Source organism: Lithobates pipiens, unplaced genomic scaffold (assembly GCF_037356315.1).
Source record: "Lithobates pipiens isolate NorthernLeopardFrog02 unplaced genomic scaffold, aLitPip1_a1.2 Scaffold_37, whole genome shotgun sequence".
Classification (NCBI taxonomy): domain Eukaryota; kingdom Metazoa; phylum Chordata; class Amphibia; order Anura; family Ranidae; genus Lithobates; species Lithobates pipiens.
The window spans coordinates 15640653-15668593 of NW_027507825.1; the positions used below are offsets into that span (position 1 = coordinate 15640653).

Consider the following 27941-nt stretch of genomic DNA (forward strand, 5'->3'; position numbering starts at 1 on the left):
CCTCCCCCCTCTATCTCTATCCTCCCCCCTCTATCTCTACCCTCCTCTCTCTCTCTCTCTCTCCCCCTCCCCCCTCTATCTCTACCCCCCCTCTCTCTCTCTCTCCTATCGCTCTCTCTTTCTCCCCCCCATCTCTACCCTCTCTCTCAACCCCCCCCACCTCTTTCTCTCTCAACCCCCCCAACCTCTTTCTCTCTCAACCCCCCCAACCTCTTTCTCTCTCAACCCCCTCAACCTCTTTCTCTCTCAACCCCCTCAACCTCTTTCTCTCTCAACCCCCTCAACCTCTTTCTCTCTCTATACCCCCTCAACCTCTTTCTCTCTCTATACCCCCTCAACCTCTTTCTCTCTCTATACCCCCCCTCTCTCTCTCTCTCTATACCCCCCCTCTCTCTCTACCCCCCCTCTCTCTCTGTCTCTCTCTCTACCCCCCTCTCTCTCTCTCTCTCTCTCTTTCTACCCTCTCTCTCATCCACCTCTCGCTGTCATCCACCCCTCTCGTGCCCCCCCCACCTTTCTCCCTCCTTTCTCACCCCCTCTTTCTTCTCTCTCTCTCTCTCTCCCTCCCTCTCCCTCCTCCCTCCTTCTTCTTTTTTTTTTTTCATTTGTTCCATGGTTTCTGACCTAGTCTAAAATGTCCTACATCCCAGGAGACTTCATGGGCATTTTCTTATCTTGCATCTGGTGAAGGGGCTTTCTTCGCTAGCCATGGCATGCCTGAGCTAAGGGCAGATGGATTCCAGGAAGTAAATGCCACATTGATCAATTATCCTTACTCAAGATAGCCACAGCTAGAAATGCTAGGGGGGTTGGTTTTTCTAAGCGATTTCTAAAAAAAAAAAAAAAAAAAAAAAAAGCATGGAGACATGAATGGATTGGGGGGATATTAAAAATGAATTAAATAGCATTTTTAGTTTGTGGTGCTCAGATGCAGTTTAGTTCCAATTTAACCTTTAGGATTTGCGAATATTTTATACCTGGTGGCTACTTTTATTAATCCTAGGTTACAAAGTGTATGGTCTGAACTCTGTCATTCATCTATCATCCATTCTCTGTACTTGGTTTTTGGGAATTTTGTTTATAAATCATTCATCTACTGTACTTGTATTTTTTATTTTTTTTGTTTCCTTTCATCATAATGCATGTAACTCATTCTTCCTCTACTTCCTTGGGTCACCGCTCCTTTTTAGCGCCTCTTCGCAAAAAATTTCCATTTCTGAAAAGCAAGAGCCAGGAAAAGAAGCCGCCATCACAGAGCCAGCGCCGTTTCTCGGAGCGCCTGCGGTTCTGGTCGTCCTGTGACATGTCACCTACAAATAAAAGCTCGGTCTCTCTCCCGGAGATCAGGGACTTCTGACTTCTCTTTTTTCTGTCTTTCTCTCATTTTTATTTTTTTTTTCCCGGACCAAAATTCCCTTTTGTAATCTATACCTCAAGGACCAAAACAACCGACCCAATGTGTGTACTCTGTATGGCCTAAAAAGTTGCATGTTTGTTAAAGAAGCAAAAAGAATGAAAGGAGTGAAGATGATTAAACCTAAAAAAAAAGTGACCCTTCATAGGACGGGAATGCCGCCGTAGGGCGGGCTGAGTAAGTTTTGCACTTGAGGCTGGAGCAGGTGTTAATGCTTGGAGTTTGTCATGCTGCTGTGTTGCTGCCACCTAACCGCCAACATCAGGATTTGATTGATCAATAACGATGTGTATGTGTGTGTGTGTGTGTGTGTGTGTGTGTATATATATATATATACTGAAGTCCCAAAATTATGTTTAGTTAATATAGGTGACCTTAAAGGGAAACTATAGTATAATTTTAAATGAGTAGACATTTAAAATATTTTACCTGAAGGTTCATTTTGATGTGACCCGAGAGAGAAGCAGAGCTGGCATATGGAACTTGCAGCTATGAATGAATGAATGAATGAAATACTTATATAGCGCACAATGCGAACTGAATCGCCTCTATGGCTATGGCTGCTCCCCATGAGTTATACATAGAAACAAGGATTTTTTTTACATTAACCATTACTGATCTAAATAGATTCTTCTTCAGATGGATAAATAGATGGATGAACAGACAAGACTATATTGGATGATTTTAAACACTGCCATAGATGGATAGAAGGAAGGACTGCATTGGATAGACTGAACTCAATGGATGAAAGGGCTATTTCAAATGGAGGGACTTTATTGGATGGATGGAAAGGCCGTATTGGATGGACGAAAGGATTGAATGGATGGATGGATGGACAGTGTTGGATAGATGGAAGGGCTGTGTTGGATGGAAGGACGAAAGGGCCGTGTTGGATAGATGGGGGTGGTGGACGAAAGGGCCGTGTTGGATAGATGGGGGGTGGTGGACGAAAGGGCCGTGTTGGATGGACGGGGGGCAGACGAAAGGGCCGTGTTGGATAGATGGGGGTGGTGGACGAAAGGGCCGTGTTGGATGGACGGGGGGCAGACGAAAGGGCCGTGTTGGATGGGCAGATGGGGGCGGGGGGGGGGAGGCCTGTATTGGATGGATGGGACTGTCGTTGGATGGAAGGAAGGATTGTATTGAATGGGAGGCGGGACTTGTTGGATAGATGGATGGGCGGGCTGTATTAAATGGATGCATGAATTGATTATATAGATCGGGGGTGTCCAACCAGTGGCCCGTGGAGCCCTCGGATGTGGCCCATGACCTCCTGCTCTGTGATGGTGGGTTGGCAAGCCCAGATCTTGGGTTCCCAACCCTCTATCCCAGGTCATCAGTGTTGTGAATAAAGCAAGCAGTAGAAGAAGCAAGTGGCTGCAGAGCAGAGTCGCATAAGCTGATGCTTCCTGTATAGCATTGGCTCCTGTCACAGGGGTAGTGATACCAAATGTGCTCTGCCCGGGACAGCAACGGCCGCCAATACCTGAATGGAAGACAGTTTTATAGGTCAGTTCATTACTAAAATCACAGTATATATGGGCATATCTTCTGCATTGGTTTCTGGGCGGCTTTCAAACTGATCCGCAGGTGCAGCACAGTGTACCGGTGGGTTACCTTCACTGAGCCATAGACTTCTGTAATTACATGCGGTGTGGCTCACTTTCTGAAAGTGCACCACACCTGCAGGACATAATAGAATTCTATGGAAAAGTGCAGCTAACCCGCAGGAAATTCACAGGTGCGCTGCACCGCACCGTACCCACGGTGTAGGTAAACCGCAGTGCAAAAGTGTGGAAACAGCCTTAGGCCCCTTTCACAGTATCAGTCCGACCCAATCGGAACTCTCCATTCACCTCTATGGAGCAGCAGATGCAAACGGACTTGTGTCCATTTACACAAATGCCTACCTCCAATTCGATGACTAAAAAAATAAAAAAAAATAGAAGGGGATCCGCCCCCTTCCGTCTGGGCAGATCAGATCAGAGGGCCCATAGAGTAGAGTGGACGCTCTGCAATATGCTTGTCATCCGCCCGCTCCACTCATTGTGGCCTGTGACTGGTTACCTAGTCGCTTAAATGGCTCTCGCTCTTCAAAAGGTTGGACGCCCCTGATGTAGATAGTGGATGCAGATCGATATACAGTACATATCTATTATGATGACTATAGTTTCCCTTTAAAGTGTTTTAATTTTTGGGTACTTTTGTTCCGAATTCATATAAAGTATATACATCTGTATATAGCTACACCTTCACTTAAAGGCACAGCATGCTTTTCTCCTTGTTTGCGCACATCCAGATATCTTACCTTGGCTCAGCAAAGGATTTTAGATGCCACCCAGCATGTCCTGTTTTTGCTTACCCCTTCTAACTTGCTCCAAGGGAACTTGCTAATAACTTGTCCTGTTTTGAGTGTTTTCTCACTGTCATGTTAAATGCATCCTGCTTGCATGCTAAGTCTTCAGTTTTTTCACTTGGCAAATTTGCTTTGTCCGTGTGACCATTCAGCACATCTATATCTGTAGGTATATTGCAGTTTATATAAAGAGGGACGTAGAGAGGACTGAGCTTCTGGAACTTGTAATGCTTATGGAGCAGTTGGGCTGCTGATACTTGCACTTTTCTCCCCAAATGAATAAGTATGCCCACATGCTGACATAGAATTTTAATTACATTCCCCATTATACTTTGGGGAGACGTGCCCTGAGGCCTACAGTTCTGAAACCATTGTTGCTTAGGTTTTCCCAAAACAAAGCAGAGCATGTCTTTAAATTTGTGTGTTTATTGTGCATTCCTCCATGGGATTTAGGGGTGTTAGGATTGCCCGTCTATCCCTAGCAACTCTGATTTTGGGAGTATGTACTTTGGGGGGGGGGGGGGGGTCATGGAGGACACTTCTTTTACACAACTCTGTATATACATAGACATGTGGTTTAAGATGTCTGGCGATTGGTTTTGTCAGCCAACAATTCTCCACCATTCGTCTACTAAGAATTCCAGTAGATCTTTTAGCCCCTGTGCACACGGTCGGACATTCTGACAACCAAATCCGTTGGATTTTGTCCGAAACTGTTGCAAACACACAGTCGGACAAAGTTGGCGGAAAATCCGATTGTACATAACGTGATGACGTTATTTTGTTACAGCGGGACTATGTTCAGGCTAGTAGCCAATAGCTTTGGTCTAGGAATTTGATCTGAGCATGCGTGGCACTTTGTCCGTCGGAGTAGGCTACACATGATCGGAGTATGTCCGATCGGAGCATTTTGTCTAAAAGTTTTACCGGCAAGTTGGAAAAGTTGGTCCATCGGATATTCAGACGGAAACAGTCTGATGGAGACCACACACAGTCGGAATATCCGACAAAACGGTCCGATAGGACACATTCCGTCAGAATCTCCGACCGTGTGTACAAGGGCTTAGGGGGCAGCATGAGCAAGCATGGGTTATGGTGTCACCTTCAGGGGATCAAAATCTCTGCTGTGTCCTTCAATAAACCAAAGAGAAATGGGATTTTTGTACTCGCCAATAAATCCTTTTTCTCTGAGTTCACTGGAGGACACAGCTTGATGATCTGAAGGTAGCGTTATATAACCTAATGGTCCGATATTGAGATTTCTGCCGTGTTCTTCAGTAAATGAAAAAGGAAAAAATGTAATATTTATGAAGCCTTTCGTAATTTGCTGGAATACATTAAAAATTAAGGTGTAATTTAAAGTAATGCATCTTAAATGCATTGCCTTTTGATGTCTGTTGTCTAATACCTGTGATGTTGACCTCAGGCTTTCAAAAGTAGGACATCTTGCAGAAAGCTCGAACAACTACCTATTCACACAGTGTGAAGGAAATAATCCTGTAATCCTATATTTGGTAAAACATTCGGAGGAAAAGCTTCTTAATTATAAGTTGTGACCTCAGAAGTTCTTATTGTGAGTAAACGTCCAATCAGAAGCTGTATGGTTTTGTTGACTGAACTGCAGGAAATCTGATAGAGTTGGGGGTTTGGTTGATGGGATAGCACAGGCGTATTCAAAGAGAATAAACTGCATGATGATGGAGAGAAGAAGCTAATGGTTTTCAATTGGTAAAACATTGGGCATTTTGTTGTGTGCCCTTCCTAAACATAGTTTAGGACATACAGGCATGATCAGACCACCCTGCAGCTTGTCTGGAGGTGACTCCATTACCATGCATGCTCTTTTCAGCCAAGCATGCATGTTTATGCTATGGAGGCAGGACAGGGGGAGCCACCTTTTTGTTCCAGCTTATCAAGGGTAAAAACCATAACAATCATTCCAACAAGATGCTGGGGGTTTGCCAGATAAAGTGAATGCAGGTTTAAGAGTATTCAGAGAAGGGAGGGCAAAGAATGAACAGACCCTGTTTAGCTAATAGCAAGTAAAGAAATGACACTTGGCAGAAGGCATGAACATGGCCATTCCCTAGTTCTCCTTGGAAGGATATCCGGTGGAGCAATCTGTAGATGGTTGATGCCCAGTTACCCATACCAGCCAATCAATAATAGTCTAGATTTTGGCACGATCATATGAAAAGATGATTTTTGGTTGGCTACAGAGTGACATCACTTTTTTCCATTTAATAGTCTTTATTGAAAAATTGGCGGTGGCAAACAATTGGAATTGTACGTGGTTATAGGGTTGATTTACTGAAGGCAAATAAGATGTTCTCTTTACAAGGGAATTTGCATTGAGTTTAATGAATGTGGTGAAGTTTCACTTTGCAAAGAATACCTAATCATGTACAAGGAAAAAAAAAAAAAATGGCAATTGCACGTGATCGACTAAAGAAGGTCAGCAGATTCACCTCATTCACTAAGCTCTGGGGCGAATTCCCTTGTAACAGCCTTTTTTTTCCCTTTAGTAAAACAACCTCTACATGTCGTTGCAGTGGCACACCATGCTATAAAGTTAATTGTTTAGTAGGGAAGATGCGGTATTAAAAAGATATCACTTAGTACCTTTGGGTCACCCAATGGTGACATCTAAGGCATGATATAGTCCAATGCAATATAGAGGACAGTAGAATGAACCGAAGAAAAGAGAGGAAATGGAAAAGGCAGAGAGTTAAATGAAATCTACTGCTCGGGGGAAGATCCAATCCCACCCAGCACTCCTATCCCTGCAACCTTCGGGAGAATTAAAGGCACAGGTGTCTACGATCAGCGTTAGGGAGCAGGTAGGATTGGATCCAAGGGGACCAGACCTACTCGTAGAGAACCAGTTTATAATGTAAGGCAAAGCAAAGGGTTCCCAAATTATTTAAACAAACTGGTTAGTTTACTGTCCTCCAGACTTTGGCCTGGGGGGGTATAGTGAGAGTAGACAATGACTCAGACTTGGTCGTCGATGCGAGTAAAAAAAATTACATGGTGCCTATGGTCAGTAGGAGGAATAATGCCCCATCACTGGGGTCAGTGGGAGGAAAAGTTCCTTTATCATTGGTGTCAGTGGGAGGGAAAGTTCCTCATCATTGGTGTCAGTGGGAGGGAAAGTTCCTCATCATTGGTGTCAGTGGGAGGAGCAATTTCTTATCATTGGTGTCAGTGGGAGGAGCAGTTCCTCATCATTGGTGTCAGTGGGAGGAGCAGTTCCTCATCATTGGTGTCAGTGGGAGGAGCAGTTTCTTATCATTGGTGTCAGTGGGAGGAGCAGTTTCTTATCATTGGTGTCAGTGGGAGGAGCAGTTTCTTATCATTGGTGTCAGTGGGAGGAGCAGTTTCCTATCATTGGTGTCAGTGGGAAGAATCGTGCCCCATCTTTTGGTATTCGTTAAAGGAATTGAAATGATGTCCCATTTTTTGTTATTAGTGTGGGGGGATAATGCCCCATTGTTGGCGTTAGTGTGAAGAATAGTGCTCCATCTGTGTCAGTGGGAAAAGGAATAATGCCTCATCTTTGCTATTAGTGGGAGGAATAGTTTTGCATCATTGGTGTCAGTGGAAGGGAGTGTCTTGTCATTATTAGTGGAAGGAATAATGGACCATCATTTCCGTCAGTGGGATGAATTATTTTTATTCATATTCTGCAATCCACAGCTAGATAAAGCACAGCTATACATTTTCTGGTTTTTGGTTTTATTAGGCGATTATAACTAGGCCCTGATTAAATGTAGTGCAGCCTATATCCTATTCGATTTTCAAGTCTTGCTTGTGTATTGTTATACTGAGAAGACCCTTCTTGTCTGCATTCCTGACATACACACCCCACCGTCCTACCTTGTCCTTACATGTCTGCTTGATATGAAACTGGTTATGCGCTGCTTCAAATTTCTGTATTTGTACGTTGTTACATCCGCACGAAACACCGCACAGCAAGCGTGACCGCAGTGAACTGTAGGAATGTTTGGATTGGAGTATCACTTAGCAGTGCCAGAACCTATTCAGTCTCTGCATTATCTCTACTACTACTACTACTACTACTACTACTACTACTACTACTACTACTACTACTACAGATCTCTACCACCCATCACAAACATTCCCCTACATCTTCCAATGACAGCCCCTTAAAGATCTCCAGGCACTTAAAATTGGCAACTTTCCCATCTTTTCAAGTTTTTACCTTGATGGGCTTATTTTGATGGCAATAAAATGTATGTTTCGGGAAAGGTCTACCAGCATTTTCTTTTCTTTATGGAATTAAAAATTTCAGTACAAGTCTCGTAGGCTGATGAGTTCCTACGTAGTAGTTCTCTAGGCTTATCATAACCAAGCTCCCACATGAGATAGGAAATATGGTTTCTTTCTCCTACTGCCTGTTTACTGAGGTGGCACGTGCTGTGCGGTGTTTCGAAAATGGTGGATAGTCTCTCCATTCTACTCTACTGATGATCACTTTTTTTGGCTTCTCCAGTTTTGGTTGATGTCAGTCAGAAGCAGCACCGGATGTCCTATCATGGGGGAAGCAACGAGGATGTTGAAGGTCCTGAACGTTCCTCTCGTTCTCGCAGAATTGAGCCCCCATCCAGAGCTTTTTCCACGTCAACTATCAACCTCTCTGGCACATCCAGTCTGAGATCTCAGCAGCCAGGTAGACCCAAAGGTAAGGAGGTCAGCGGGGTAATGATAAATTAAAGGGACCTTTCTTCTGCTACTCAAGTGAGCTTTTCCATTTTGCACTGTGCATCTAAACAGTGTCATTTGGGATTGTAGACAATAAATTGTCATAATGTGTCTATAGATATTATGTAACTTGTGAGGTCAGCTTCAAGCTGTTTGTTGTTCATTAGATTACCATCACTGTGTAGACTGAGGCCTTAAAGTGTACAGTATTTAAATATGAAAAATTAGATTCTCTTATTTTCCTCCCTTTGTGTCTATCACATATATGATTTAAAGCATATTGTTATACTCAGCAAGCATGAAAAATATTTTTTAATCCTTTCAAAAATCCAGTGAGCTCATAAATTCCTGTACACAGGAAATACTGTAGTCTTATCCCAAGCAGTGCTATCCCAATTTGCTGCTGTGGACTCAGAAACCCCTTCCCTACCTATGTTCTGGAGCTGATGATAGTGTTTTATAGTGTAGTTCTGTCCTAGGGTGACTAGACATGTGCAATTCATTTAGTTCTGAATTCGTTTACCGAATTTCCGAAACTTCAAATTACCAAAAATTCATAAATAATAACTAATAACAAATATTAAATTCTCGCTATTGGAATTTCCTTTCAAATTTGTCTGTTAGTGAACGTCTTTTAATGAATTATCTGAAATAACGAATGCCATAGCTAAACTAATGGAACGTAATGATCTAATAGTAAATAATAATAAAACCTTTTTATTATTTGTTCCATTCCATTTGTTTAGATGCGGCATTAGTTATTTTCGATAATTCGTAACTTCAGATGAATTTGTATTCATTACGTTCACAAAGTGAACACAAATTTGAAAGGAAATTCCAATACCTATAAATTTAATAGTTATTTCGAATTTTACTGTTTTTTTTTTTGTTTTGTTTTTCAGATTTTCGTATTTCTGAACATTCCAATTCCGAAAATTCAGAATTTCGAAAATTTGAAAATTCTAATTTTTGAAAAAGCAAAAAAAGGAATGAAACGAAAACAAACTAATTTTTTGTCAGTGCACATGTCTAGTGACAAAGCTATATCTTCATAGATACAGTACCGTGAGCGTTGTCACCCTAGTACAGGAAATGTGTTATTAGCAGTATCGCCAGGTGAAAAGCGAAAACAAAATCTACATTTTAAGAACTGCAAAGCTACAGTATATTACATTGTTAAAGAATATACAAAGCCGCGCCAACCCTCCCCTACATATATAATATAAATTCAAATTAAAAAATAAAGACTAGTACAATTAAGTAATAGACTTCAAAAAATGTGAAGGTGACCAAAAAAGCCAAAAATGGCATAAAATAAAAATAAAAAGTCCAATTTAAGAAAAGTTCACAGGTGAATCCAAATAACGGACATAAGTGTTCTTAAATGTCAGCACCACAGTGGTTCAACACTTTCCAAGGCGCGTGAGATACCCGTCACCATATGTTGAATGCGCTTACCAGAAAATATATGGAATGAAGCATATATAAATGATAAATGGATGACGTCCAGGTTAACCTTCCTCAGCTGGGTCAGCACTCCATCCCTTAGCGGTGTTTCCAAGATAATAATCTGTTCAGTGGTCTCGATATGAAGCACCGGGTGCGGCGACTGGGCGGCCTCAGGAGAAGTTCATATGGCGTGTTGCTCTTGGGTGTAGATATACTTTAGCTAAACTAATAAAAATGTAATGAATTATTTAGCTCAATAGATTTTGTAATGCCTAAATGAAACTAGAAAGAGATTGTGTGTATGTATATGTATGTAATATATATAAATATATATATATATATATATATATATATATATATATATATATATATATATATACACACACACACACACACACACACACACACACACACACACACACACACACACACACACATATATATACATATATACATACACACACACACACACAGCTCTAAGGCAGTTTCTTTTACCTTGCTGCTCCAGAAAGCCTCTATCCCAGTTGGAGTGTGCAAGCCCTGTATGCAAACAGATACTTAGATGAAAAGAAGGCTGGACGGCCGCACTCCTGAATTTCTTTGTTCAAGTGCCGGATACAAAGGTGAACTACAGGTAGCTGCTGATACCTGTAGTTCACCTTTGCATCCGGCGCTTGAATAAAGAAATTGCACAGGAGTATGGCCGTCCAGCCTTCTTTTATTCTAAATAAAGAGATTGCATGATGAGATGGTAACGTGTACAGCAAGCCTATTTATCATTGCAGCAACTGAGATTTATTACCTCTGTTTTCTTGACTTTACATAGGTTTTACCTCCAATGATAATGTTTTTGACCCTGCACTAGACAATGAATCAAGTCCTGGAGGTCTACGAGGTAAGATCAAGTTATTGGTAGACTCCTTGTTCTGCTGATAGATGTTGCCTGGTGCTCCAAAAAAAAAAAAAAAAAAACTGCCAGCTATGCCAACAGTTCTTTTTGTCCATAGACAGTCCCAGAATGAGTGGCGGGCAAGTCCTTGCATCCCAAAAGGAAGCAATAGGTGCCCGTGGGAAAATGCAGCCAAAGTTAATATCCACCAATACTTCAACATTGACCCATTTAAACCTAGGCGTGGGCACACCCTAATGGCCCAGTTTGGTGCCGATCCCAACTGCTTCCTGGTGCCCCCTGTCTCCCTGTCCAGTGCTGCCAGCTCCCCCTTTTTTTTTTTTTTTTTTATCTCCTGCCGGCTACTTCTGGGTATGCATCAGGATGGAGAGCAGGGGAAGGGGCTGGTAAACTTTCAATTAACTGTCCCCTTCCTTTTCTGAATAAACACAGTGAGTGATCTGTACTGTGTTCTTTCTAAACTGAAGCATAGTAACTTCTATAGAAAGGGACTATGGAATCTGTCCTCAATCCCTTTCTCTGCATCAAAACCCAAAATTGTAAAATATAAACAAAAATAAACTACTGAAACCATGCAATGCCCTACCGACACCAATCTTTGCTCTACTGGCACTGTCCACTGCTCTGCTGATACACAAGCATGTGTGTTTGTGCTGTGGGGTGCACACTCTAATGCAATACCAATGATGGTAAAAGGTGTGGATGGGGGATCAGGTCAAGGCTCTCATAACTGAGCTTTTCAGATGTATGGTTATAGCCACTAAAGGAAGCTGGCTTCTAGATTTGCATATTGTTTTTTAAATCTTCGGTACACAGAAATATAACCACATGTAAAGAATTACTGTGCTGTGTCCTCCAATAAATGGAAAAATAAAACTTTTTTTGTCTTTGAATACCCACCACTATATCGTCTTAATCTTGTTACTGAGAGCTCCAGTCCCCACTGATTTTCTTTAAATCCTCGCCAACCCCACTCTCTGAGGCTGGGTTCACACCTAGTGCCTATGTGGCTCCCAGCAGGGAGTACTGTGCGTCCTGGTTCACCATTTCAGATCCGATTTCAGCCCGCATCCAATTCGCAATAGTGTGAACCCGGCCTGAATCTTGGCTGTCACTGGCAGTTCTGACCTTAATCGGCGGATTCCCAATCATGTGATCACTATAGCATTTTTACAAAATAAAGTCAGCGTTGGCCTGCCATCTATTTTATACTGTAATTGTCAGATACAATTAAAGAATGAAAATTATTCTTTTAATTTTGTTTTTACATGCAAATTGGCCAGCCTATAAAATATATATATATATATATATATAATAATCTCTTTTAGATTCAGAAGAGTATTAAGAATAATATATTAATTGTTCTTCATTTGTAAGGGTGCTGTGTGTATATGAATATTGTGCTCACTAAAATATTCTCTGGTTTTAGTTCCTCGGCCCAATAGTTTGGAGAGCAGCAGAAGCGCATCAAACAGCAGCTCCCCACTGACCCTGAAAGGTAAGGGAGACCCTTGGACTACTAGCACTTTAAACTTCTCAAATTTGCAGTATATGGTCATAAAATCATCTTATTAATAAAAAAAAGAGATGGGTCATATCGCTGAATAAAATTTTAATTATGGGCAATCTGCGGTTTTCAAGGAACTACAAGCCTCAGCCTGACCTGGCGGGACTTCCTTTGCTGGTAAAGTCTACAGCAGAGTTACGGCTGGAAAGCCAAACTCTCTTTTAAGTAAAAAATGGAATTCCATGCAAAATGTTTTTGATTGCTTTGTAAAGTCATATAACCAAATTTTTATTGCTAAAAGGGCAAGATGAAATAAAGCACACCAAACGACAAATGAGTCCAAGAAAATAAATCATAATAAGAAAGAAAAATACGGACCATGTGTTTCAGGGTCTGAACACCTATCCTTCATCAGGATTACAAGAATACACTGTAGCCCTGACAAAGGTGTTCAGACCTCTGAAACATGTTGGCTGTTTTTTTTGTTTATTATTATTTGGTGAACCGTTCTAGTTTTCTTGAACTCATTTGTGGTTTGGCACTCTTCATTCTATCCTTCTCTTTATGGATTTGGGATACCCAGTTAGATTCACCAAGGCCACTGCGCCTTAGAAATTGTTTTGTCATCCTGCAAGATCTTACTGCTGATTATTGGCATTTCCAGTGCCTCTCTAATACCTGTTCCACGTTTTTATTGGTCCTTTTTGGGGAGATTTCCACTTTTTCTGTCCTGTAGATATGATGGCAAGTCCAGCAGAAGTCTACCAATAGTGACATATGAATGACCCACTATTGTCCCCAAAGCAGATATTCCTTTTGGCAGATATCCCCACAGCTATTGCACCAGTGATAACTTTCTGTGGTCTAGGTCTTCCTCACTTTGCATTGTGAATATGGTCCTTTTCCACAGTGGAAGCAATAGTCTGTCATCAGAGATTTTCCATCATTTTAAAGCAACCAAATGCGACCTTTTTTTTTTTTTTAGTGGACCTCATGAAAGATCGTTCCTGATTGGGTGTCAAGAGTTTCTGCACATTTTTAATCACACAAGTCCAAAAATGACAACCTCTTTTTTGTGTTGGTCTAGGCTCCTCGAGTTATCCTCCAGTCAGGACGGAGAGTATGAGCAGCGAAGATTTGGTTCCCACTAAAGACTCTGCCACCTTGCCCAGAGACTGCTATGCTGCCAGGTCCAGCTCTACCCTGATGATTCCTAGTGGCAAGCTGGAGATTCCATCTAATAGGAACAGCATGGTCTCTTACAACCAGTCTGAGAAGAGACCCCCTAGTCGTGCCCAGTCCAGGCCAAGGTCGGGGTCTCCAGGGAGTGAGATGGTGAGCTTGGAGGAGTTTCTGGAGGAAAGCAATCGCCAGTCTCCCCCAACTGTAAGTATTTCCCAATGTGTTTTTTTTGGGGGGGGGGGGAGGGGGGGCAAATTTCTACACCCCATAAGCTTTACATTGTGTATACACTGTGACCTGAATAATACTTGATGCTGGCAATACGTAGAGCAACAGAGTCTTAATTTGGGGTCCTGAAAATAATTGTCTTGCGTTGATGACCTCTAACATAATTTACGTTCTTCTAGAGAGTTATCTTGCTGCCTACCATGTAACACTAGAAAAATGTTCTGTAATTTGAAATACGTCCTATGGATAACAGTTCAATCCTCCCTGCTGTTCACTTTTTTAAAATGAAGGCAAACTTGTGCTGCAAAAAGGAATTTTTTACATTTCTTCTGCATCTTTCTTGAGTCATTGATAGTCCTTGAGTACCAAGCAACTAGCATTTTCTCAAGGCCATTATCAATGGCAGTCTCAGTATTTATCTCAGCTCAGATTCTCTTTAATTAGCTTGTATAAATTACTGATCAGCAATGCTCAATTAAAAAGCTCTGTTCTTCTAAAACAGATATTGCAGTATGTCTGTGAATGTTCTCATTTATCCAGGTGATTGTAAATCTAGTAGTAGTTTGTCACACTGAACTGGACATCTCCTGTTGAAGACATTTCGTATTTCACCAACCCCTTTCTTCAGTCCCTATGAGTGTCAAGAAAATCCCCCAGTATTTTACGTCCCCTTTATCCAACCATCATGGAATAGATAGATGATCACTAGACGTGATCAGCCAAGAACAGAATTTGAAGTGAGAAAGCTGTAGAACCAACATCTAGTTACAGAATCCCATTGTTTGTGTCCCATAATCCCTGATACCATCAATGGGATTATGTTGCTAGAACTGGGTGGTTGTACAACTTTCACACCTCACATCATGTTCTTGGGCAACCAACATGTACACACTGTATGGACGTAAGATTTTTAAAGTTATGATGAGAAATGTTGGGGTAATACTATCTTTCTTACACTCACTGGGATTGAAGAACTGGCTTGGTAAATATGAAACATCTTTAAAATTACAAAACCAAAATTCCTAACTTTTACTAGCTGATATCTCAGTATTTGGTACGTGCTTATTGCTTGAAAAAAGCAAGCTCTGAGGGATTCTTGTAGGTCCCTCAGAGATCTACAAAAAGCTGGTGGCTTCTTGTAGATCTCTGAGGGATCCTAGTAGTATTCCCCCTGTAATTGAGTATACAGCTCCCTCTCACCTGTTGAGGAGATAAAAATGTCCTGCTTATGTTTATTTCATACAGTTGGCTCCCTAATTGCTGGTATCTAATGAAAAAGAAAGATAGTTTTAGGTGGATTGACCATTTAAATCCCAAGAGGTCAATTTAAAGACTCCATGAAAAATTTGTGGCTAAGGTGGTGAAGGCTTTAATGCTTATATGCTTTTATCAAAGGGGTGATCTGAAATTGAGTAGAACTTGCCTTTCTCCACATCAGTTCAGGTTGTGCCAACCAATCCCATGAGGTCACTCTTCTTGCAGGTCTCTGACCAGCCTTGCCACCACCCCTCTCACAAGATATAATTATGCACAATGCAGGACCAGTGACCACTACTGAAACCCACACTGTACATGATGTTGTCGGAATACTCATCCACATAGCATTATGCATTGGAAGAGGACCGGACCATTGTCGGCTGCAGGTCCATGAAGTTAGGCAAGTTAGATCACCTCTTTGACAAAACCGAACTATAAATCCTTCAGGAAAGAACATTTTTTTTTTTTGTTTTTTGTTGATTGCCAGGTCCTCCTCTTTAATGCTGCATCCACACCTGAGTGACAAACAAAATCCCATTCCTTTCAATGGCCCCTGTTCACACACAGATGTGAGCAAGAGGCCATTGAAATGAATGGTAATTTTGCTTGTTGGGTGTCTTTGAGCTACAAAACAAGCAGACTAATAGATGTCAGTGTAAACCGCGACAAATGGACCAACCTACAATTCATTATTATTATTATTATTTTTTTTGGGGCAGGGAGAAGCAGTACAATGGAATCTCCCACATAATGTTTTGCCTTGCCATACAAGTCTTAAGTTTTTGCTCCTCGTCTCTCCTTTTCAGCGTCGCAGCAGTTTAATTGACAGCGAGTTCATCACACTGCAGCAGTTTCTGTTAGAAGCCGAATCCCTCCACCCTTCCTCCCATTCCCCCTCTCCCACCCCTCATCTCAAGGACTCCTCCGAGCCACCGTCAAGAACCGCATCGCCGTCACTTGAGAATTGCACTTGGAGGCAGAGAACGGACCCGGCCAATAGGAGAGCGACTTCGCTGTATATCCCCAGGGTAATATCCCCAGGGTACCCAACTTCTGGACCTCCATGTCTGTCCTGCACCATCTCAACCACAAAGCATTTTGCATGCCTAACACTTGTTTAACCCCCTTCTATCCTAGGCACTGATCTCCCAAGATTAACTCGGGTTATTTTCGATTTTCGGGTGTCTCACAAACTGATGGGATTGTGGGTCTAATCCTCTGTGGAGGTTTTTGGGAATGTGCCAATGGTGTCCAGTTAACAAATAACATCTTCACACTCCACAGAGCTGCATTAACTAATATCTCCTATCTGTGTTTAGGAATTCCTGGAATAGTTTGGTGCCAAAGTTATGTGGTGGTTATAAATTAAGACTGATATTTGTGTGTAGGATACAAAGAAATAAAATTTCATGTGTTAAGGATGTGGCTGCACCCTTGCTGTAAATGTTAATGCATTCTTCTAGCTGAACTCTGGGCTCAAAAGCTTTCATTTAAAAAAAGGAGCTGTCAACCCTCAAGGTTCTTCACCCTAATGCATTCTAAACCTGTGAATAGTTATGAATTAGTGATATAATAGTTATGAAACCTCACTGTGCAAAGAATACCCAATCACTTGCAAGAAATATAATATATATATAATATATATATATATATATATATATATATATATATATATGTATTATATTGCTTGCTCACAGTTAGATGATGGAAGTGAGCAGAGCTTTCACATCGTTCAGCCAGGCAACTAGCATTTTCTGGAGGAGAGGCAAGCAAGGCAGATTTAATTTAAAGAAAACATTTTCAGAGGTCCGCTAATGAAATTTAAAACGATTTAAATCCGGCAACCAGAACTTGTTAATATCGGTATTAAAGCGGAGGTCCACCCTAAAGTGGACCTTCCGCTCATCGGAACCCTCCCCCCCTCCGGCGCCACAATTGGCACCTTTCAGGAGGGAGGGGGGTGCAGGTACCTGTACAGCACAGGTATCTGCACCCACTTCCGGGATAGCTCTCTGCGGAAAGGGGCGTAGATTACGCCCCTTTCCGCAAGTGCCCCGCTGCCTGCTGGGAAACGCACAGATCCCAGAGGCAGCGGGGACCGTCCTTATTGCGCAGCGCGACTCGCGCATGCGCAGTAGGGAACCGGGAAATGAAGCCGAAAGGCTCCATTTCCTGATTCCCATACCCAAGATGGCGGCGGCAGCACCCGAGAGACGATCTAGAGATCGGCTTCGGGTGCCGACATCGCGGGCGTGCTGGACAGGTAAGTGTCACTATTTTAAAAGTCAGCAGCTGCAGTATTTGTAGCTGCTGGCTTTTAAAAAAAAAAAAAACGCGGAGTCCCGGCGGACTCCCGCTTTAAGGAGCAGGGGCCCTCTGATTCCTAGTGTATTGTATTTGTACTGTCTACCCACAAGATGTAAAGCGCTACGTAAACTGTTGGCGCTATATAAATCCTGTATAATAATAAATCTCCTGTGCTGTAGCTGTCCCCCTTTTCCTTACCTGAGCCCCATCATCCATCAATGGGGATGAGCACAGCAGCTCCAGACGCTGTCTTGGGTCCTCATTGGATAGATTGAGAGCAGAATGACGTGGAGGGGGGGTGGGGCCAAGTTCTGCTGTCTGTGTTAATAGTTGCAGCAGTAGGACTCGGGAGCGTGCCCGCACGAGTGCCCCCATGCAAAACTGCTCTCTGTGGGGGCACTCGAGAAGAGAAGGAGCCAGGAGCGCCACTAGGAAAAAAGGCAGATCGGGGCCACTTTCTGCAAAGCCATTGCACAAAGAAGGCAATTATAACATTTTATTAAAAAAAAAAAAAAAAAAAAAAAGCCTTTATAATCACTTTAAATCTATTCCTAAGTAGCCACAGAGAATCAAAATCTACTTTGTGTGCACCAAATGCCTTTAAAAACCCAGGTATTGGCCTATAAAAGTAGCAGTGACAGCATCACAGTGCTGACCATAGCCTGAGCAGAGATGTGGGAGGGACCCAACACTCCCCAACCACTACAGAAAACTACAGGAGGGGGCGGAGACAAGACCAGTCAACCAGGACAAGGAGAGCGAGCAGCAGTGAGCGGTCTTTATTGCAGGAAGTCTTGCACTGGATTACTGCATGGAGCCGGAAGAATTACACAAAGCTTACTGAGATCTAAACAGAATACACAGGATCCATGGATTTGCATATATGCTGATCCCGGGGTTCAGCTTTAAACGCGCAGTATTAATGTAGAGCCTTAAAGCGGGGTTCCACCCTAAAGTGGAACTTCCGCTGATAGGAACCCTCCCCCCCTCCGGTGTCACAATTGGCACCTTACAGGGGGGAGGGGGGGTGGAGATACCTGTCAAAGACAGGTATTTACACCCACTTCCGGGCATAGACTCCCATGGGAGTCTATGTCATTTCCTGTCCTGCCGCGCTGTCTGCTGGGACACACACGGGTCCCAGTGACAGCGCGGAGAATTCCAATTGCGCTGCGCGACTCGCGCATGCGCAATAGGGAAGTGAAGCCGATTCGCTTCACTTCCTGATTCCCTCACCTAGAATGGTGACGTCAGCAGCCGAGGGCCGAGCGATCGATCGGCCTCGGCTGCCGGCATCGCTGGAACCCGGGACAGGTGAGTGTCCATTTATTAAAAGTCAGCAGCTGTAGTATTTATAGCTGCTGGCTTTTAATATTTTTTTTTTTAGGTGGAATCCCTCTTTAAGGCTCCGTTCACACCTAGGCGTTTTTGGACAATTTTCTACTCTAAGCCTCAACTCTATAAACACGCCCAACAAGACAAATCCCCGTCATTTCAATGGCCCCTGTTCACATCTGAGTGCTCTGTCGACTTGAAGCAAAAACGCCATAAAAGGTACACGAGGTTCTTTTTTGGCAGATTATAGGCGTTTTTAGGCCCCTTTCACATGGGCGAATAGATTGCAGCTTTTAGCCGCGGACAGTTATCTACCGCAGCTAAACTCAGACAATGCTTTCCTATGGCTCCATTCACACACTGCATTTAACAATGGTTTCTTTACATGGGGTTTGGTGCGGTTAGAAAAAATAAATAAAAAATTGACTAACTGCGTTCAGGAGTGATTTATTGCAGATATCTGCACATAACTGCAGGTAGTCGCAGAGTACTATTTCTTCTGCAGATAGCAGCGGCAACAAGGAAAGAATAACAGGAAGCACATCAGAAATGGCAAGAATGTTTAACCGCTTGCGGACCATCCGCCGCAGTTTTACTGTGGCAGGTTGGATCCGCTGTACAAAATCACGTTTTTGTACGTGATCTCGCGAGTCCTGCGGACTCTGTGTCCGTGAGGATACCTGCGATCGTCTCACGGAGAGGAAGAACGGGGAAATGCTAATGTAAACAAGCATCTCCCCATTCTGCCTAGTGACAGTACACTGATCACCGCTCTCTCTAATCAGGAGCGGTGATCACTGTTGTGTCAAACACAGCCCCTCCCCCCCCCCCCCCCCACAGTTAGAATCACTCCCTAGGACACACTTAAACCCTGCGGCAACCCCTTCCCTCACAGTCACATTTACACAGTAATCAGTGCATTTTTAATCACACTGATCGCTGTATAAATGTGAATGGTCCTAAAATAATGCCAAAAGTGTCCGATCTGTCCTCCATAATGTCGTAGTCACGATAAAAAAATGCAGATCGCCGCCATTACTAGTAAAAAAATAAAAAATAAAAATGCAATAAAACTATCCCCTATTTTGTAGACGCTATAACTTTTGCGCAAACCAATCGATAAATGCTTATTGCGATATTTTTGGTAAAAAAAAAAAAATGTAGAATATGTATCGGCCTAAACAGAGGGAAAAAAAATGTTTTTTTATATATTTTTTTGAGGATATCTATTATAGCAAAAAGTAAAAAATATTGCTTTTTTTTTCAAAAGTGTCGCACTTATTTTGTTAGTTTATAGTGCAAAAAATAAAAACCACAGAGGTGATCAAATACCACCAAAAGAAAGCTCTATTTGTGGGGGAAAAAAAAAAAAGGACGTCCATTTTGTCTGGGAGCCACGTCGCGCAATTGTCAGTTAAAGCGACGCAGCGCCGAATCGCAAAAAGTGCTCTCGTCAGGAAGGGGGTAAATTCTTCCAGGGCTGAAGTGGTTAAACGCAGCCGCATGTAAATGCAGCTAATCGCAATGTACAACTGCAAGTGAACGCTGTGCCAGGATTCTCTGAATTTCAAAATAACAAAACATGCTTTTTAACAGCGGCAGAACAGCCGCCCGCGTGAAGGGGGCCTAATTCTTTTACATTGGTGACCTTACCTTCAAAACGCCTGTACAAAAACGCATGTAAAATATCAACGCCTAGATGTGAACAGAGGCTAAAATGTAAACCTTTTATGGTGCATGAGAAAGCAAAAGCTGTTGTTGCTCTGAATAGAAACCAATCAGCTTCCGGTTTTATTGTCAAAGCGTTATTGAACAAGTTAGAAGCTGATTGGCCACCATGCAGAGCTACACCAGATTTTGCACACTCCAGTTTTAGTAAATAAACCCCATTGCAACATTCTAAATGTTTATTAAAAATCTATGTATACTTTGCTTTGGATGTTGTAGGGATGGGTTAAAACCTTTTGGCAGTTTCTCTTTGGAACTCCACTTTAGAGAGATTTCCTCTGACTTGTTGCATCTTTGGAACAGGAAATAAAGGGAAATTTCTCCAAATAAGGAACATAAATCTCCCTGGCAGGCATTTGGGTTCCTCTTGGTATGGAAAGAGGGGGGATGGTGGATAGCTAGAGATATCTATAAATGGACAGTTGAAAAAAAAGGACTTTTTTTAAGGTGCAAAAAAAATCATAAAAAAAAAGATATTATAAATCATTAAAATAAATGTTATAAAAGATATTTTCAACTGCTACATATATCTCTTGAGTGGAAGCATCGATGAGCTATATGTGGCTGTTGAAAATTATCTGTTTTATAAAATGAATTTTAATGATTTATATTAAATATCAATTTAAGTTACCTTAAAAAAAAAAAAATAAAATAAACTTAAAGGTGCAAAAAACACATAATAATTTAAATTGATATTTAATATAAATCATTCAAATTCATTTTATAAAACAGATCATTTTCAACAGCCACATATAGCTCATCAATGCTTCCACTCAAGAGATATATGTAGCAGTTGAAAATATCTTTTATTCCATTTTAATGATTTATAATATCAATTTTTTTAATTGTTTTTTTTTTTTTAAGGTGCAAAAAAAAAACAAAAAACATAATAATTAAAAAAATTGATATTATAAATCCTTAAAATTTTATAAAAGATATTTAATAATAAAATATAATAAAAAAAAGGACTTTAAGAACTGTCCATTTATAGATATATCCAGCTATCCGCCATCCCCCTCTTTCCATACCAAGAATATAAATTTTTTAATTATGCGTTGATTTGCACCTTAAAAGTCCACACTTTTTTTTTTCGAACTGTCCATTTACAATTATTGGAATGTGGTGCCAAAATATTACATTGTTTAGGACTTAATAGTGAATATATATTAGATGTATATATACTCCCGCACTACCGCTCATGTATTAATATGTGTACGTAAACAAATTAAATGAATAGCTGCTGCAGGCACCCACTGTATGACCCAAAAGCTGGGAAAAAACAAAAAACTTGTACAAAATCAAAAAAAAAAAAAAAAGAATTTGCTTTAAAAGCAGAAACAATCTAAAATACAGGCTTCCTAAAATAATGATATGTTTCCTGAATGCCTTTGACCAAATTTAGTTTTGTGGTAATGCGGTCAATTATGCACACTGGAGGAAAACTTTTTTGTTGTCCCACTCAGGTTCCAGTTGTCGCTTTTTTTTTTTTTCATATCTTAGTGGCCAATCCTATGCCAGCTTACATTCCCTATTGACAGCACTAAAAACTTTTCTGACTTTCATAAATTGTTGTGTTTTGTCTTTTTTTTTAGGAGCCATCAATCAATCGGGATGACTTGTTGGGCGATTATTTTAAAAGATCCGGTGAGCCTCAGGAGACTGGAAACCTGTCTGGTCAACCCGGCTACAGGGACTCCCAAACGATGCCTTCCAACTATCTAAGTTCATCAGTGGCTGGAGATGGTAGAATGATGAAACCGGGGCAGTTTGTCAAACCCAGCCCACGTCAGATAGATATGGGAACAAGTTCGCTCAGGCGACTGCAGCCAACACAACAGCCCATTACAACACAGAGGCAAACTCCAGAGCCCCAACATCCAGGTATTATGGCTGCCAGGGGGAATTCTCTCAGCAGGGTATTTAGTTTGGCTACAGCAGACCTTCTCAAAGCCAATGGTCCAGACATGAACCGAACGGAGAAACCTGAGCTGGAGCCCCCATCCGGGAAGGATTTTAACAGTCCTATTTTAAGAACCTCCACCCCTACTGGTTCTCCAAGGGACAGACCAGTGTCGGTCAGGATGCCCAACCTACCAAGAGGCGATGACTTGCGCAGCCGAACTTTAGATAATCGATATCTGTCAGTGGCCAATTCCAGTCAAGACCGGACATTGCAGTCTGCCTCGCCATCCGGCAGCTTCCAACAGCAGTACACAACAGCGCCCTCTGTTGGCCGTGGCAAACCACGACCTACAGCTCGCTTTGGAGAAGTGGCCATGATCTCACCTGTGAGACAGATCTCCAGCATACCCGAGGCTGAAGGTCAAACTGTCAGTGCACCTCCCAAACCACCTATCACAGACTGCCCACCACTTCCACCTAACGAAGAGGAGGCCAACAAGAGTGGGTCTACCAAAAGTACCCCTGCATCTCCAGATCCCAATGCTGACCCCCAATCTGTTTGGTACGAGTATGGCTGTGTGTGATGAGTGGAGCAAAGTGGTGGACATTTAAAATTTTATTGTGGTCCATCCTTCAGAATTGCCACTTTCTACAAGAACATGATCCTTCAAGGGCTTTGTTTTTACAGGAAATGTTTCAACTTAACTACCAGGCTGCCGAAGACCTCCATATTATTACCATGTACTTTCTGAGGTTTAGGATTATTATTTTGACCAGTATGTACATAAATGTGCTCACTGCTGATTATATAAAGACTCCCATGGAGAGGTGCACCGTGACCATATGCATCTTCAGCTCAAGGAACAAGTCAAAATCTTCTTGGCTATACAGAGGTTTATATTGTAAATAGTATTGTCACTTTTTTTTAGTTTGTATATGTTGTAAGTCAAAACCTGGTGCTTAAAATATCGGTGCAGCCATTGCAGGGAGAGGCTTGGCATTAGACATGTACATTAAGCAACAATCAATTTAAAGCACACCTGTCATTGGAGCAATATGGAGGCCAACCCTCTTCCGAAAATGTTAGTTGTCCAGTTTCTGCCTTGTGGAGTCTTTGGTTTGGAATAAGCAAATGCAGGTTGCAGAAAAGTCTTCATCAGTATGCTTGTCTCAGGATAATAACTCTGACAACATAATAGCCAGGCAACCTGCAGTTTCAGGAGAGCCCAGCTTATAGGTCAGCCTTCCTTTGCCATGTTGGTATTGGTGCCTTCTTTGGCCAGTTGGAGGAAATTATTTTTTTTAATCATGTATTGACTGTGTGAACAGTCCTCAATCAAGATCTATTAGGTCTTGGCTTATAACAGGGGCACCAATATGCAGTTAAAGAAGACCTGTCACAAAATAAGCCATCACCCTCGCTTAAGAGGCTTCTCATTGAGGTAGGTATTCCTTAAATTATGGACTGCATTTTCATTCTTGCACCAAAGGCTTCTCATATTCACCCCCCAAGTTGTTGCCCTGGAATTAGTAACATGGTGGAAGTCAGAGTGGCATCTTCCATCAGCGTCAGTTTTTCTTAATGCCCTTTAAAGTGAAACTCCTACCACACCTCTTTGTTTTCTTTGGTAAAATGGGGAATTAAGGTGGCTTTGGACAGCAGAAAACATTCACCTAACCCAGCTATCTATGGCCAGCTTTGAGGCTTTTACATGGCTGTAGGTCCTATCTGACCAAGGGAGACCTCTCCTAATTAAGCTTTCTATGGAAAGAAGAAATTGACAGGCTTGGTATTGGCTCCTAGGGATGTGCCCATGCCCCTTGGATCAGCTATGCTTACCCTATGGGTAGCACGTGACTCTCCTCAATTCCTGCCATGATGCTACATTGGATGTCTTAGAGACCAATCCCAAGACAGCAGCGCTGTCCCCATGGGGTTGGATGGAGAGTCCTTAGCTCTGACTGAGTTAGGCTTGGAGTTCACATGGGACTTATCTTTTCTCCTGCACCGCCCCCCCCACACCCACTGCTAATGCATGGCACAGGATGGGTGTATTGCCCGGCAACCATTCTGTGCCCCCTTTGCATTTGGTGCCCATAGTTGGCATAAAGTTTGCACTGCATGTGCATGGTCAGCTACTTGCTTTCTAGCAGTTAGAAGATAGTTACACATGCATACCAAATTTGTGCCAGCTGTGGGTGGCTGGGGTGCAAAGTGGGCATGTTGGAGTAGGGTGTACTAGTAGATCCAGAGCACTCAGCAAGGGGGCACCCCCTTTCTGCTACTACGCTCTGAGTGGGAGGTTGGCCAAATCCCATCCGGTCTACATACATTCCAGCATTGGCTGCATGGCCTTTTCTCAGGGCAGCTTTCCTTTTGGAGGCAACACTGGACTTGCTATTGGTAGAGCATGTAGTGGGGTAACAACGCAAGAGAACAGTTAGGAGACTGGGAAAAAGTGTTGTCTCCCTTTTTAACAGGGCGTGCTTAAATGAGGGCTTCCATGGTGGGATTACCAGGGTTTTAGCATGAAAGCTGCAGATTAAAAAAATATGAACCCCCCCCCCCCCCATGGCTGTCCAACAACACAGCTGGCAAAAAGTTGACTACTGTGACAAATGGCACTTACCTGCCTGAAGGGGCCTTTGTTCTACCCTGCAGCTAGCCTTAAGCAGCACGTAGGAAGATGGTATTTAATTTCTACATGTTCTTTGTCCCCTGATAAACAGGACACATTGTTAAAAATTGAAGAGGCCTTCTTCTTTACAGCTTCTTGGACATTTTAGTGAATAGGTTTACATCTACTTTGTGGCGTGTCGCCCTGCATGGGAAAACCATGTTCCAATTTGATTTATACAGTCTCCTATACCTTTTCCAAAACTAGCTATTTTGAGGGTATGTAAAAATAGTCTACTCCATTGGTACTCTCGCCACCTAGCTATAGGTAAGATCTAAAGCAGATTTGCGCAATTAGATTGACACGTTTATGGACAAGCCTAACAGTGACCAATGCTGGACCACGCAAGACGTTGGGTTCAGACTTCTATCCTGCTGCACGAAGTCTACAATCTGTTCCAATTTCTGTTGTGCTAGTTGTTTTGTGAAGATGGTGATGAAGAAATTAAATAAGAATAACATTTACCCAGCAGATATGTATTACAAATGTTTATGAAATAGATTCTTGTTGATTGTTTAATTTATTAATCTGCATTACTACTGAATATTTGTAAATTAAAGCACAATGACTGCGGCAGTTTATTACTATTTTGTATGTTCCGGAATGGTTATTTGCTATGCGATGGTCAATAGAGATGATTAATTGGGGAATCCGACCCCATTTAGAACAATGGCAATACAATCTGAGAGCATTGGATTCAGCTGTCGGCCTCATGAATGAATGAATGAATGAATGAAATACTTGTATAGCACACAATGCGAACTGAATCGCCTCTAGGCTCAGACTCGTGAGCAAACATTACAATTGTTAAATGTAATTAAATTTAATAGGGCCATACTCAGGTGTATGTCTGCATCAGAGTTCACCTGAGCATAGCCCTGTACATTCATGCACTTGTATTGGCAGCTGTGGATGGCACATGTGGCTGCCCAGGCACCAGAAAGCACTGGAGAGACTCGGCATACAGGAGCTGCCAAGCATAGAGGCATTCATGTAAGTGTCTGTACTAGAGCTGCACGATTCTGGGAAAAACGAGAATCGCAATTCTTTTGCTTGGAATAAGGATGGGGGGGGGGGGAAGAGGTGAATATCGAGATTGCGATTTTATGTACGTTTAATCGTGCAGCTGTAGTCTGTACCAACCTATCTGTTTACTCGAAACACTGGCCACTAATCTATCAATGAACCAGTTATGTTATCTGTGATGTCACTTATCACTAATTAATGGATAGGCCGCATTCTCTGTGATGTCATAGGTTGGCACACACTCAGGGCTATTGCTAGAAAGCTATCTATTCACTAGAAAGCTGTGACATCACTGAGAATGCAGCCTATCCATTCACTAGAGACTGGTGACATCACTGAGAATGCAGCCTATCCATTCACTAGAGACTGGTGACATCACTGAGAATGCAGCCTATCCATTCACTAGAGACGGGGACATCACTGAGAATGCAGCCTATCCATTCACTAGAGACGGGGACATCACTGAGAATGCAGCCTATCCATTCACTAGAGACGGGGACATCACTGAGAATGCAGCCTATCCATTCACTAGAGACGGGGACATCACTGAGAATGCAGCCTATCCATTCACTAGAGACGGGGACATCACTGAGAATGCAGCCTATCCATTCACTAGAGACGGGGACATCACTGAGAATGCAGCCTATCCATTCACTAGAGACGGGGACATCAGTGAGAATGCAGCCTATCCATTCACTAGAGACGGGGGCATCACTGAGAATGCAGCCTATCCATTCACTAGAGACGGGGGCATCACTGAGAATGAGGCTGCATTCTCTGTATTGTAACAGTGATGGGCTGTATTCTCAGTGATGTCAATGCTCCCTAGTGTTAGGTTGGCACACACTCAGGCCTATCCAATCACTAGAGAGCAGTGACAATACTCTGAATGCAACCTATCTATTCACTAAAAGCAAATTCATCACCAAGGATAGAGCCTTTCCATTCATTTGGGACGAATTACATCGCAGATATTAAAATCTGTTGATCTGTGATGTAATTTGTCCCAAATTAATGAACAGACTGTATTCTTGGTGATGTATTTGCTTTTAGTGAATGCATTCAGAGTATTGTCAGCGCTCTCTGGTGATAGGTTGGCACACACTCATGCCTATCCAAACCCTAGGGAGCATTGACATCACTGAGAATACAGCCCATCTCTGTTACAATACAGAGAATGCAGCCTCATTCTCAGTGATGTCACCAGTCTCTAGTGAATGGATAGGCTGCATTCTCAGTGATTTCACTGGTCTCCACTGATTGGAGAGGCCTGAGTGTGTGCCAACCTATCGTTTTACGCTAAACATTGTTACTAATCTGTTAACATATCCAGTCCATTGATATCAAAACCTGTTAACCAATTAGTAACAATGTTTAGAGTAAACCGATAGGTTGGCACACACTCAAGCATATCCAATCGGTTTACTCTAAACATTGTTACTAATTGGTTAACAGATTTTGATATCAATGGACTGGATATGTTAACAGATTAGTAACAATGTTTAGCGTAAAACGATAGGTTGGCACACACTCAGGCCTCTCCAATCAGTGGAGACCAGTGAAATCACTGCGAATGCAGCCTATCCATTCACTAAAAAGCCAAGACATCACCAAGAATACAGCCTGTCAATTCATTTGGGATGAATGACATCACAGATAACATATCCAGTCCATTGATATCAAAATCTGTCATCTGTGATGCCATTCATCCCAAATGAATTGACAGGCTGTATTCTTGGTTATGTCTTTGCTTTTTAGTGAATGGATAGGCTGCATCCTCTGTGATGTCACTGCCCTCTACTGAATGGGTAGGCTGCATTCTTTGTGATGTCACTGCCCTCTAGTGAATGGAATGGATAGGTTGCACTCTCTGTGATGTCACCGGTCTCTAGTAAATTACCTGACTGCCTCCATTGTGTCAGTACAGGGACCATTTT

General features: G+C 42.3%; 1 protein-coding gene across 1 annotated transcript in view; it reads left to right on the forward strand.

Annotated features, from left to right (window-relative positions):
- The window catches only part of CCDC88C (coiled-coil and HOOK domain protein 88C), a 223532-nt gene extending 197967 nt beyond the window's left edge, over window positions 1-25565 (forward strand). Inside the window, exons 26-31 of the mRNA XM_077466757.1 lie at window positions 8287-8475; window positions 10771-10839; window positions 12284-12352; window positions 13449-13747; window positions 15835-16056; window positions 21991-25565. Coding sequence (XP_077322883.1) covers window positions 8287-8475; window positions 10771-10839; window positions 12284-12352; window positions 13449-13747; window positions 15835-16056; window positions 21991-22884 — 1742 coding nt within the window. The 3' untranslated portion in view covers window positions 22885-25565. The remainder of the gene's footprint in view (window positions 1-8286; window positions 8476-10770; window positions 10840-12283; window positions 12353-13448; window positions 13748-15834; window positions 16057-21990) is intronic.
- The last annotated feature ends 2376 nt before the right edge of the window (window positions 25566-27941 follow it).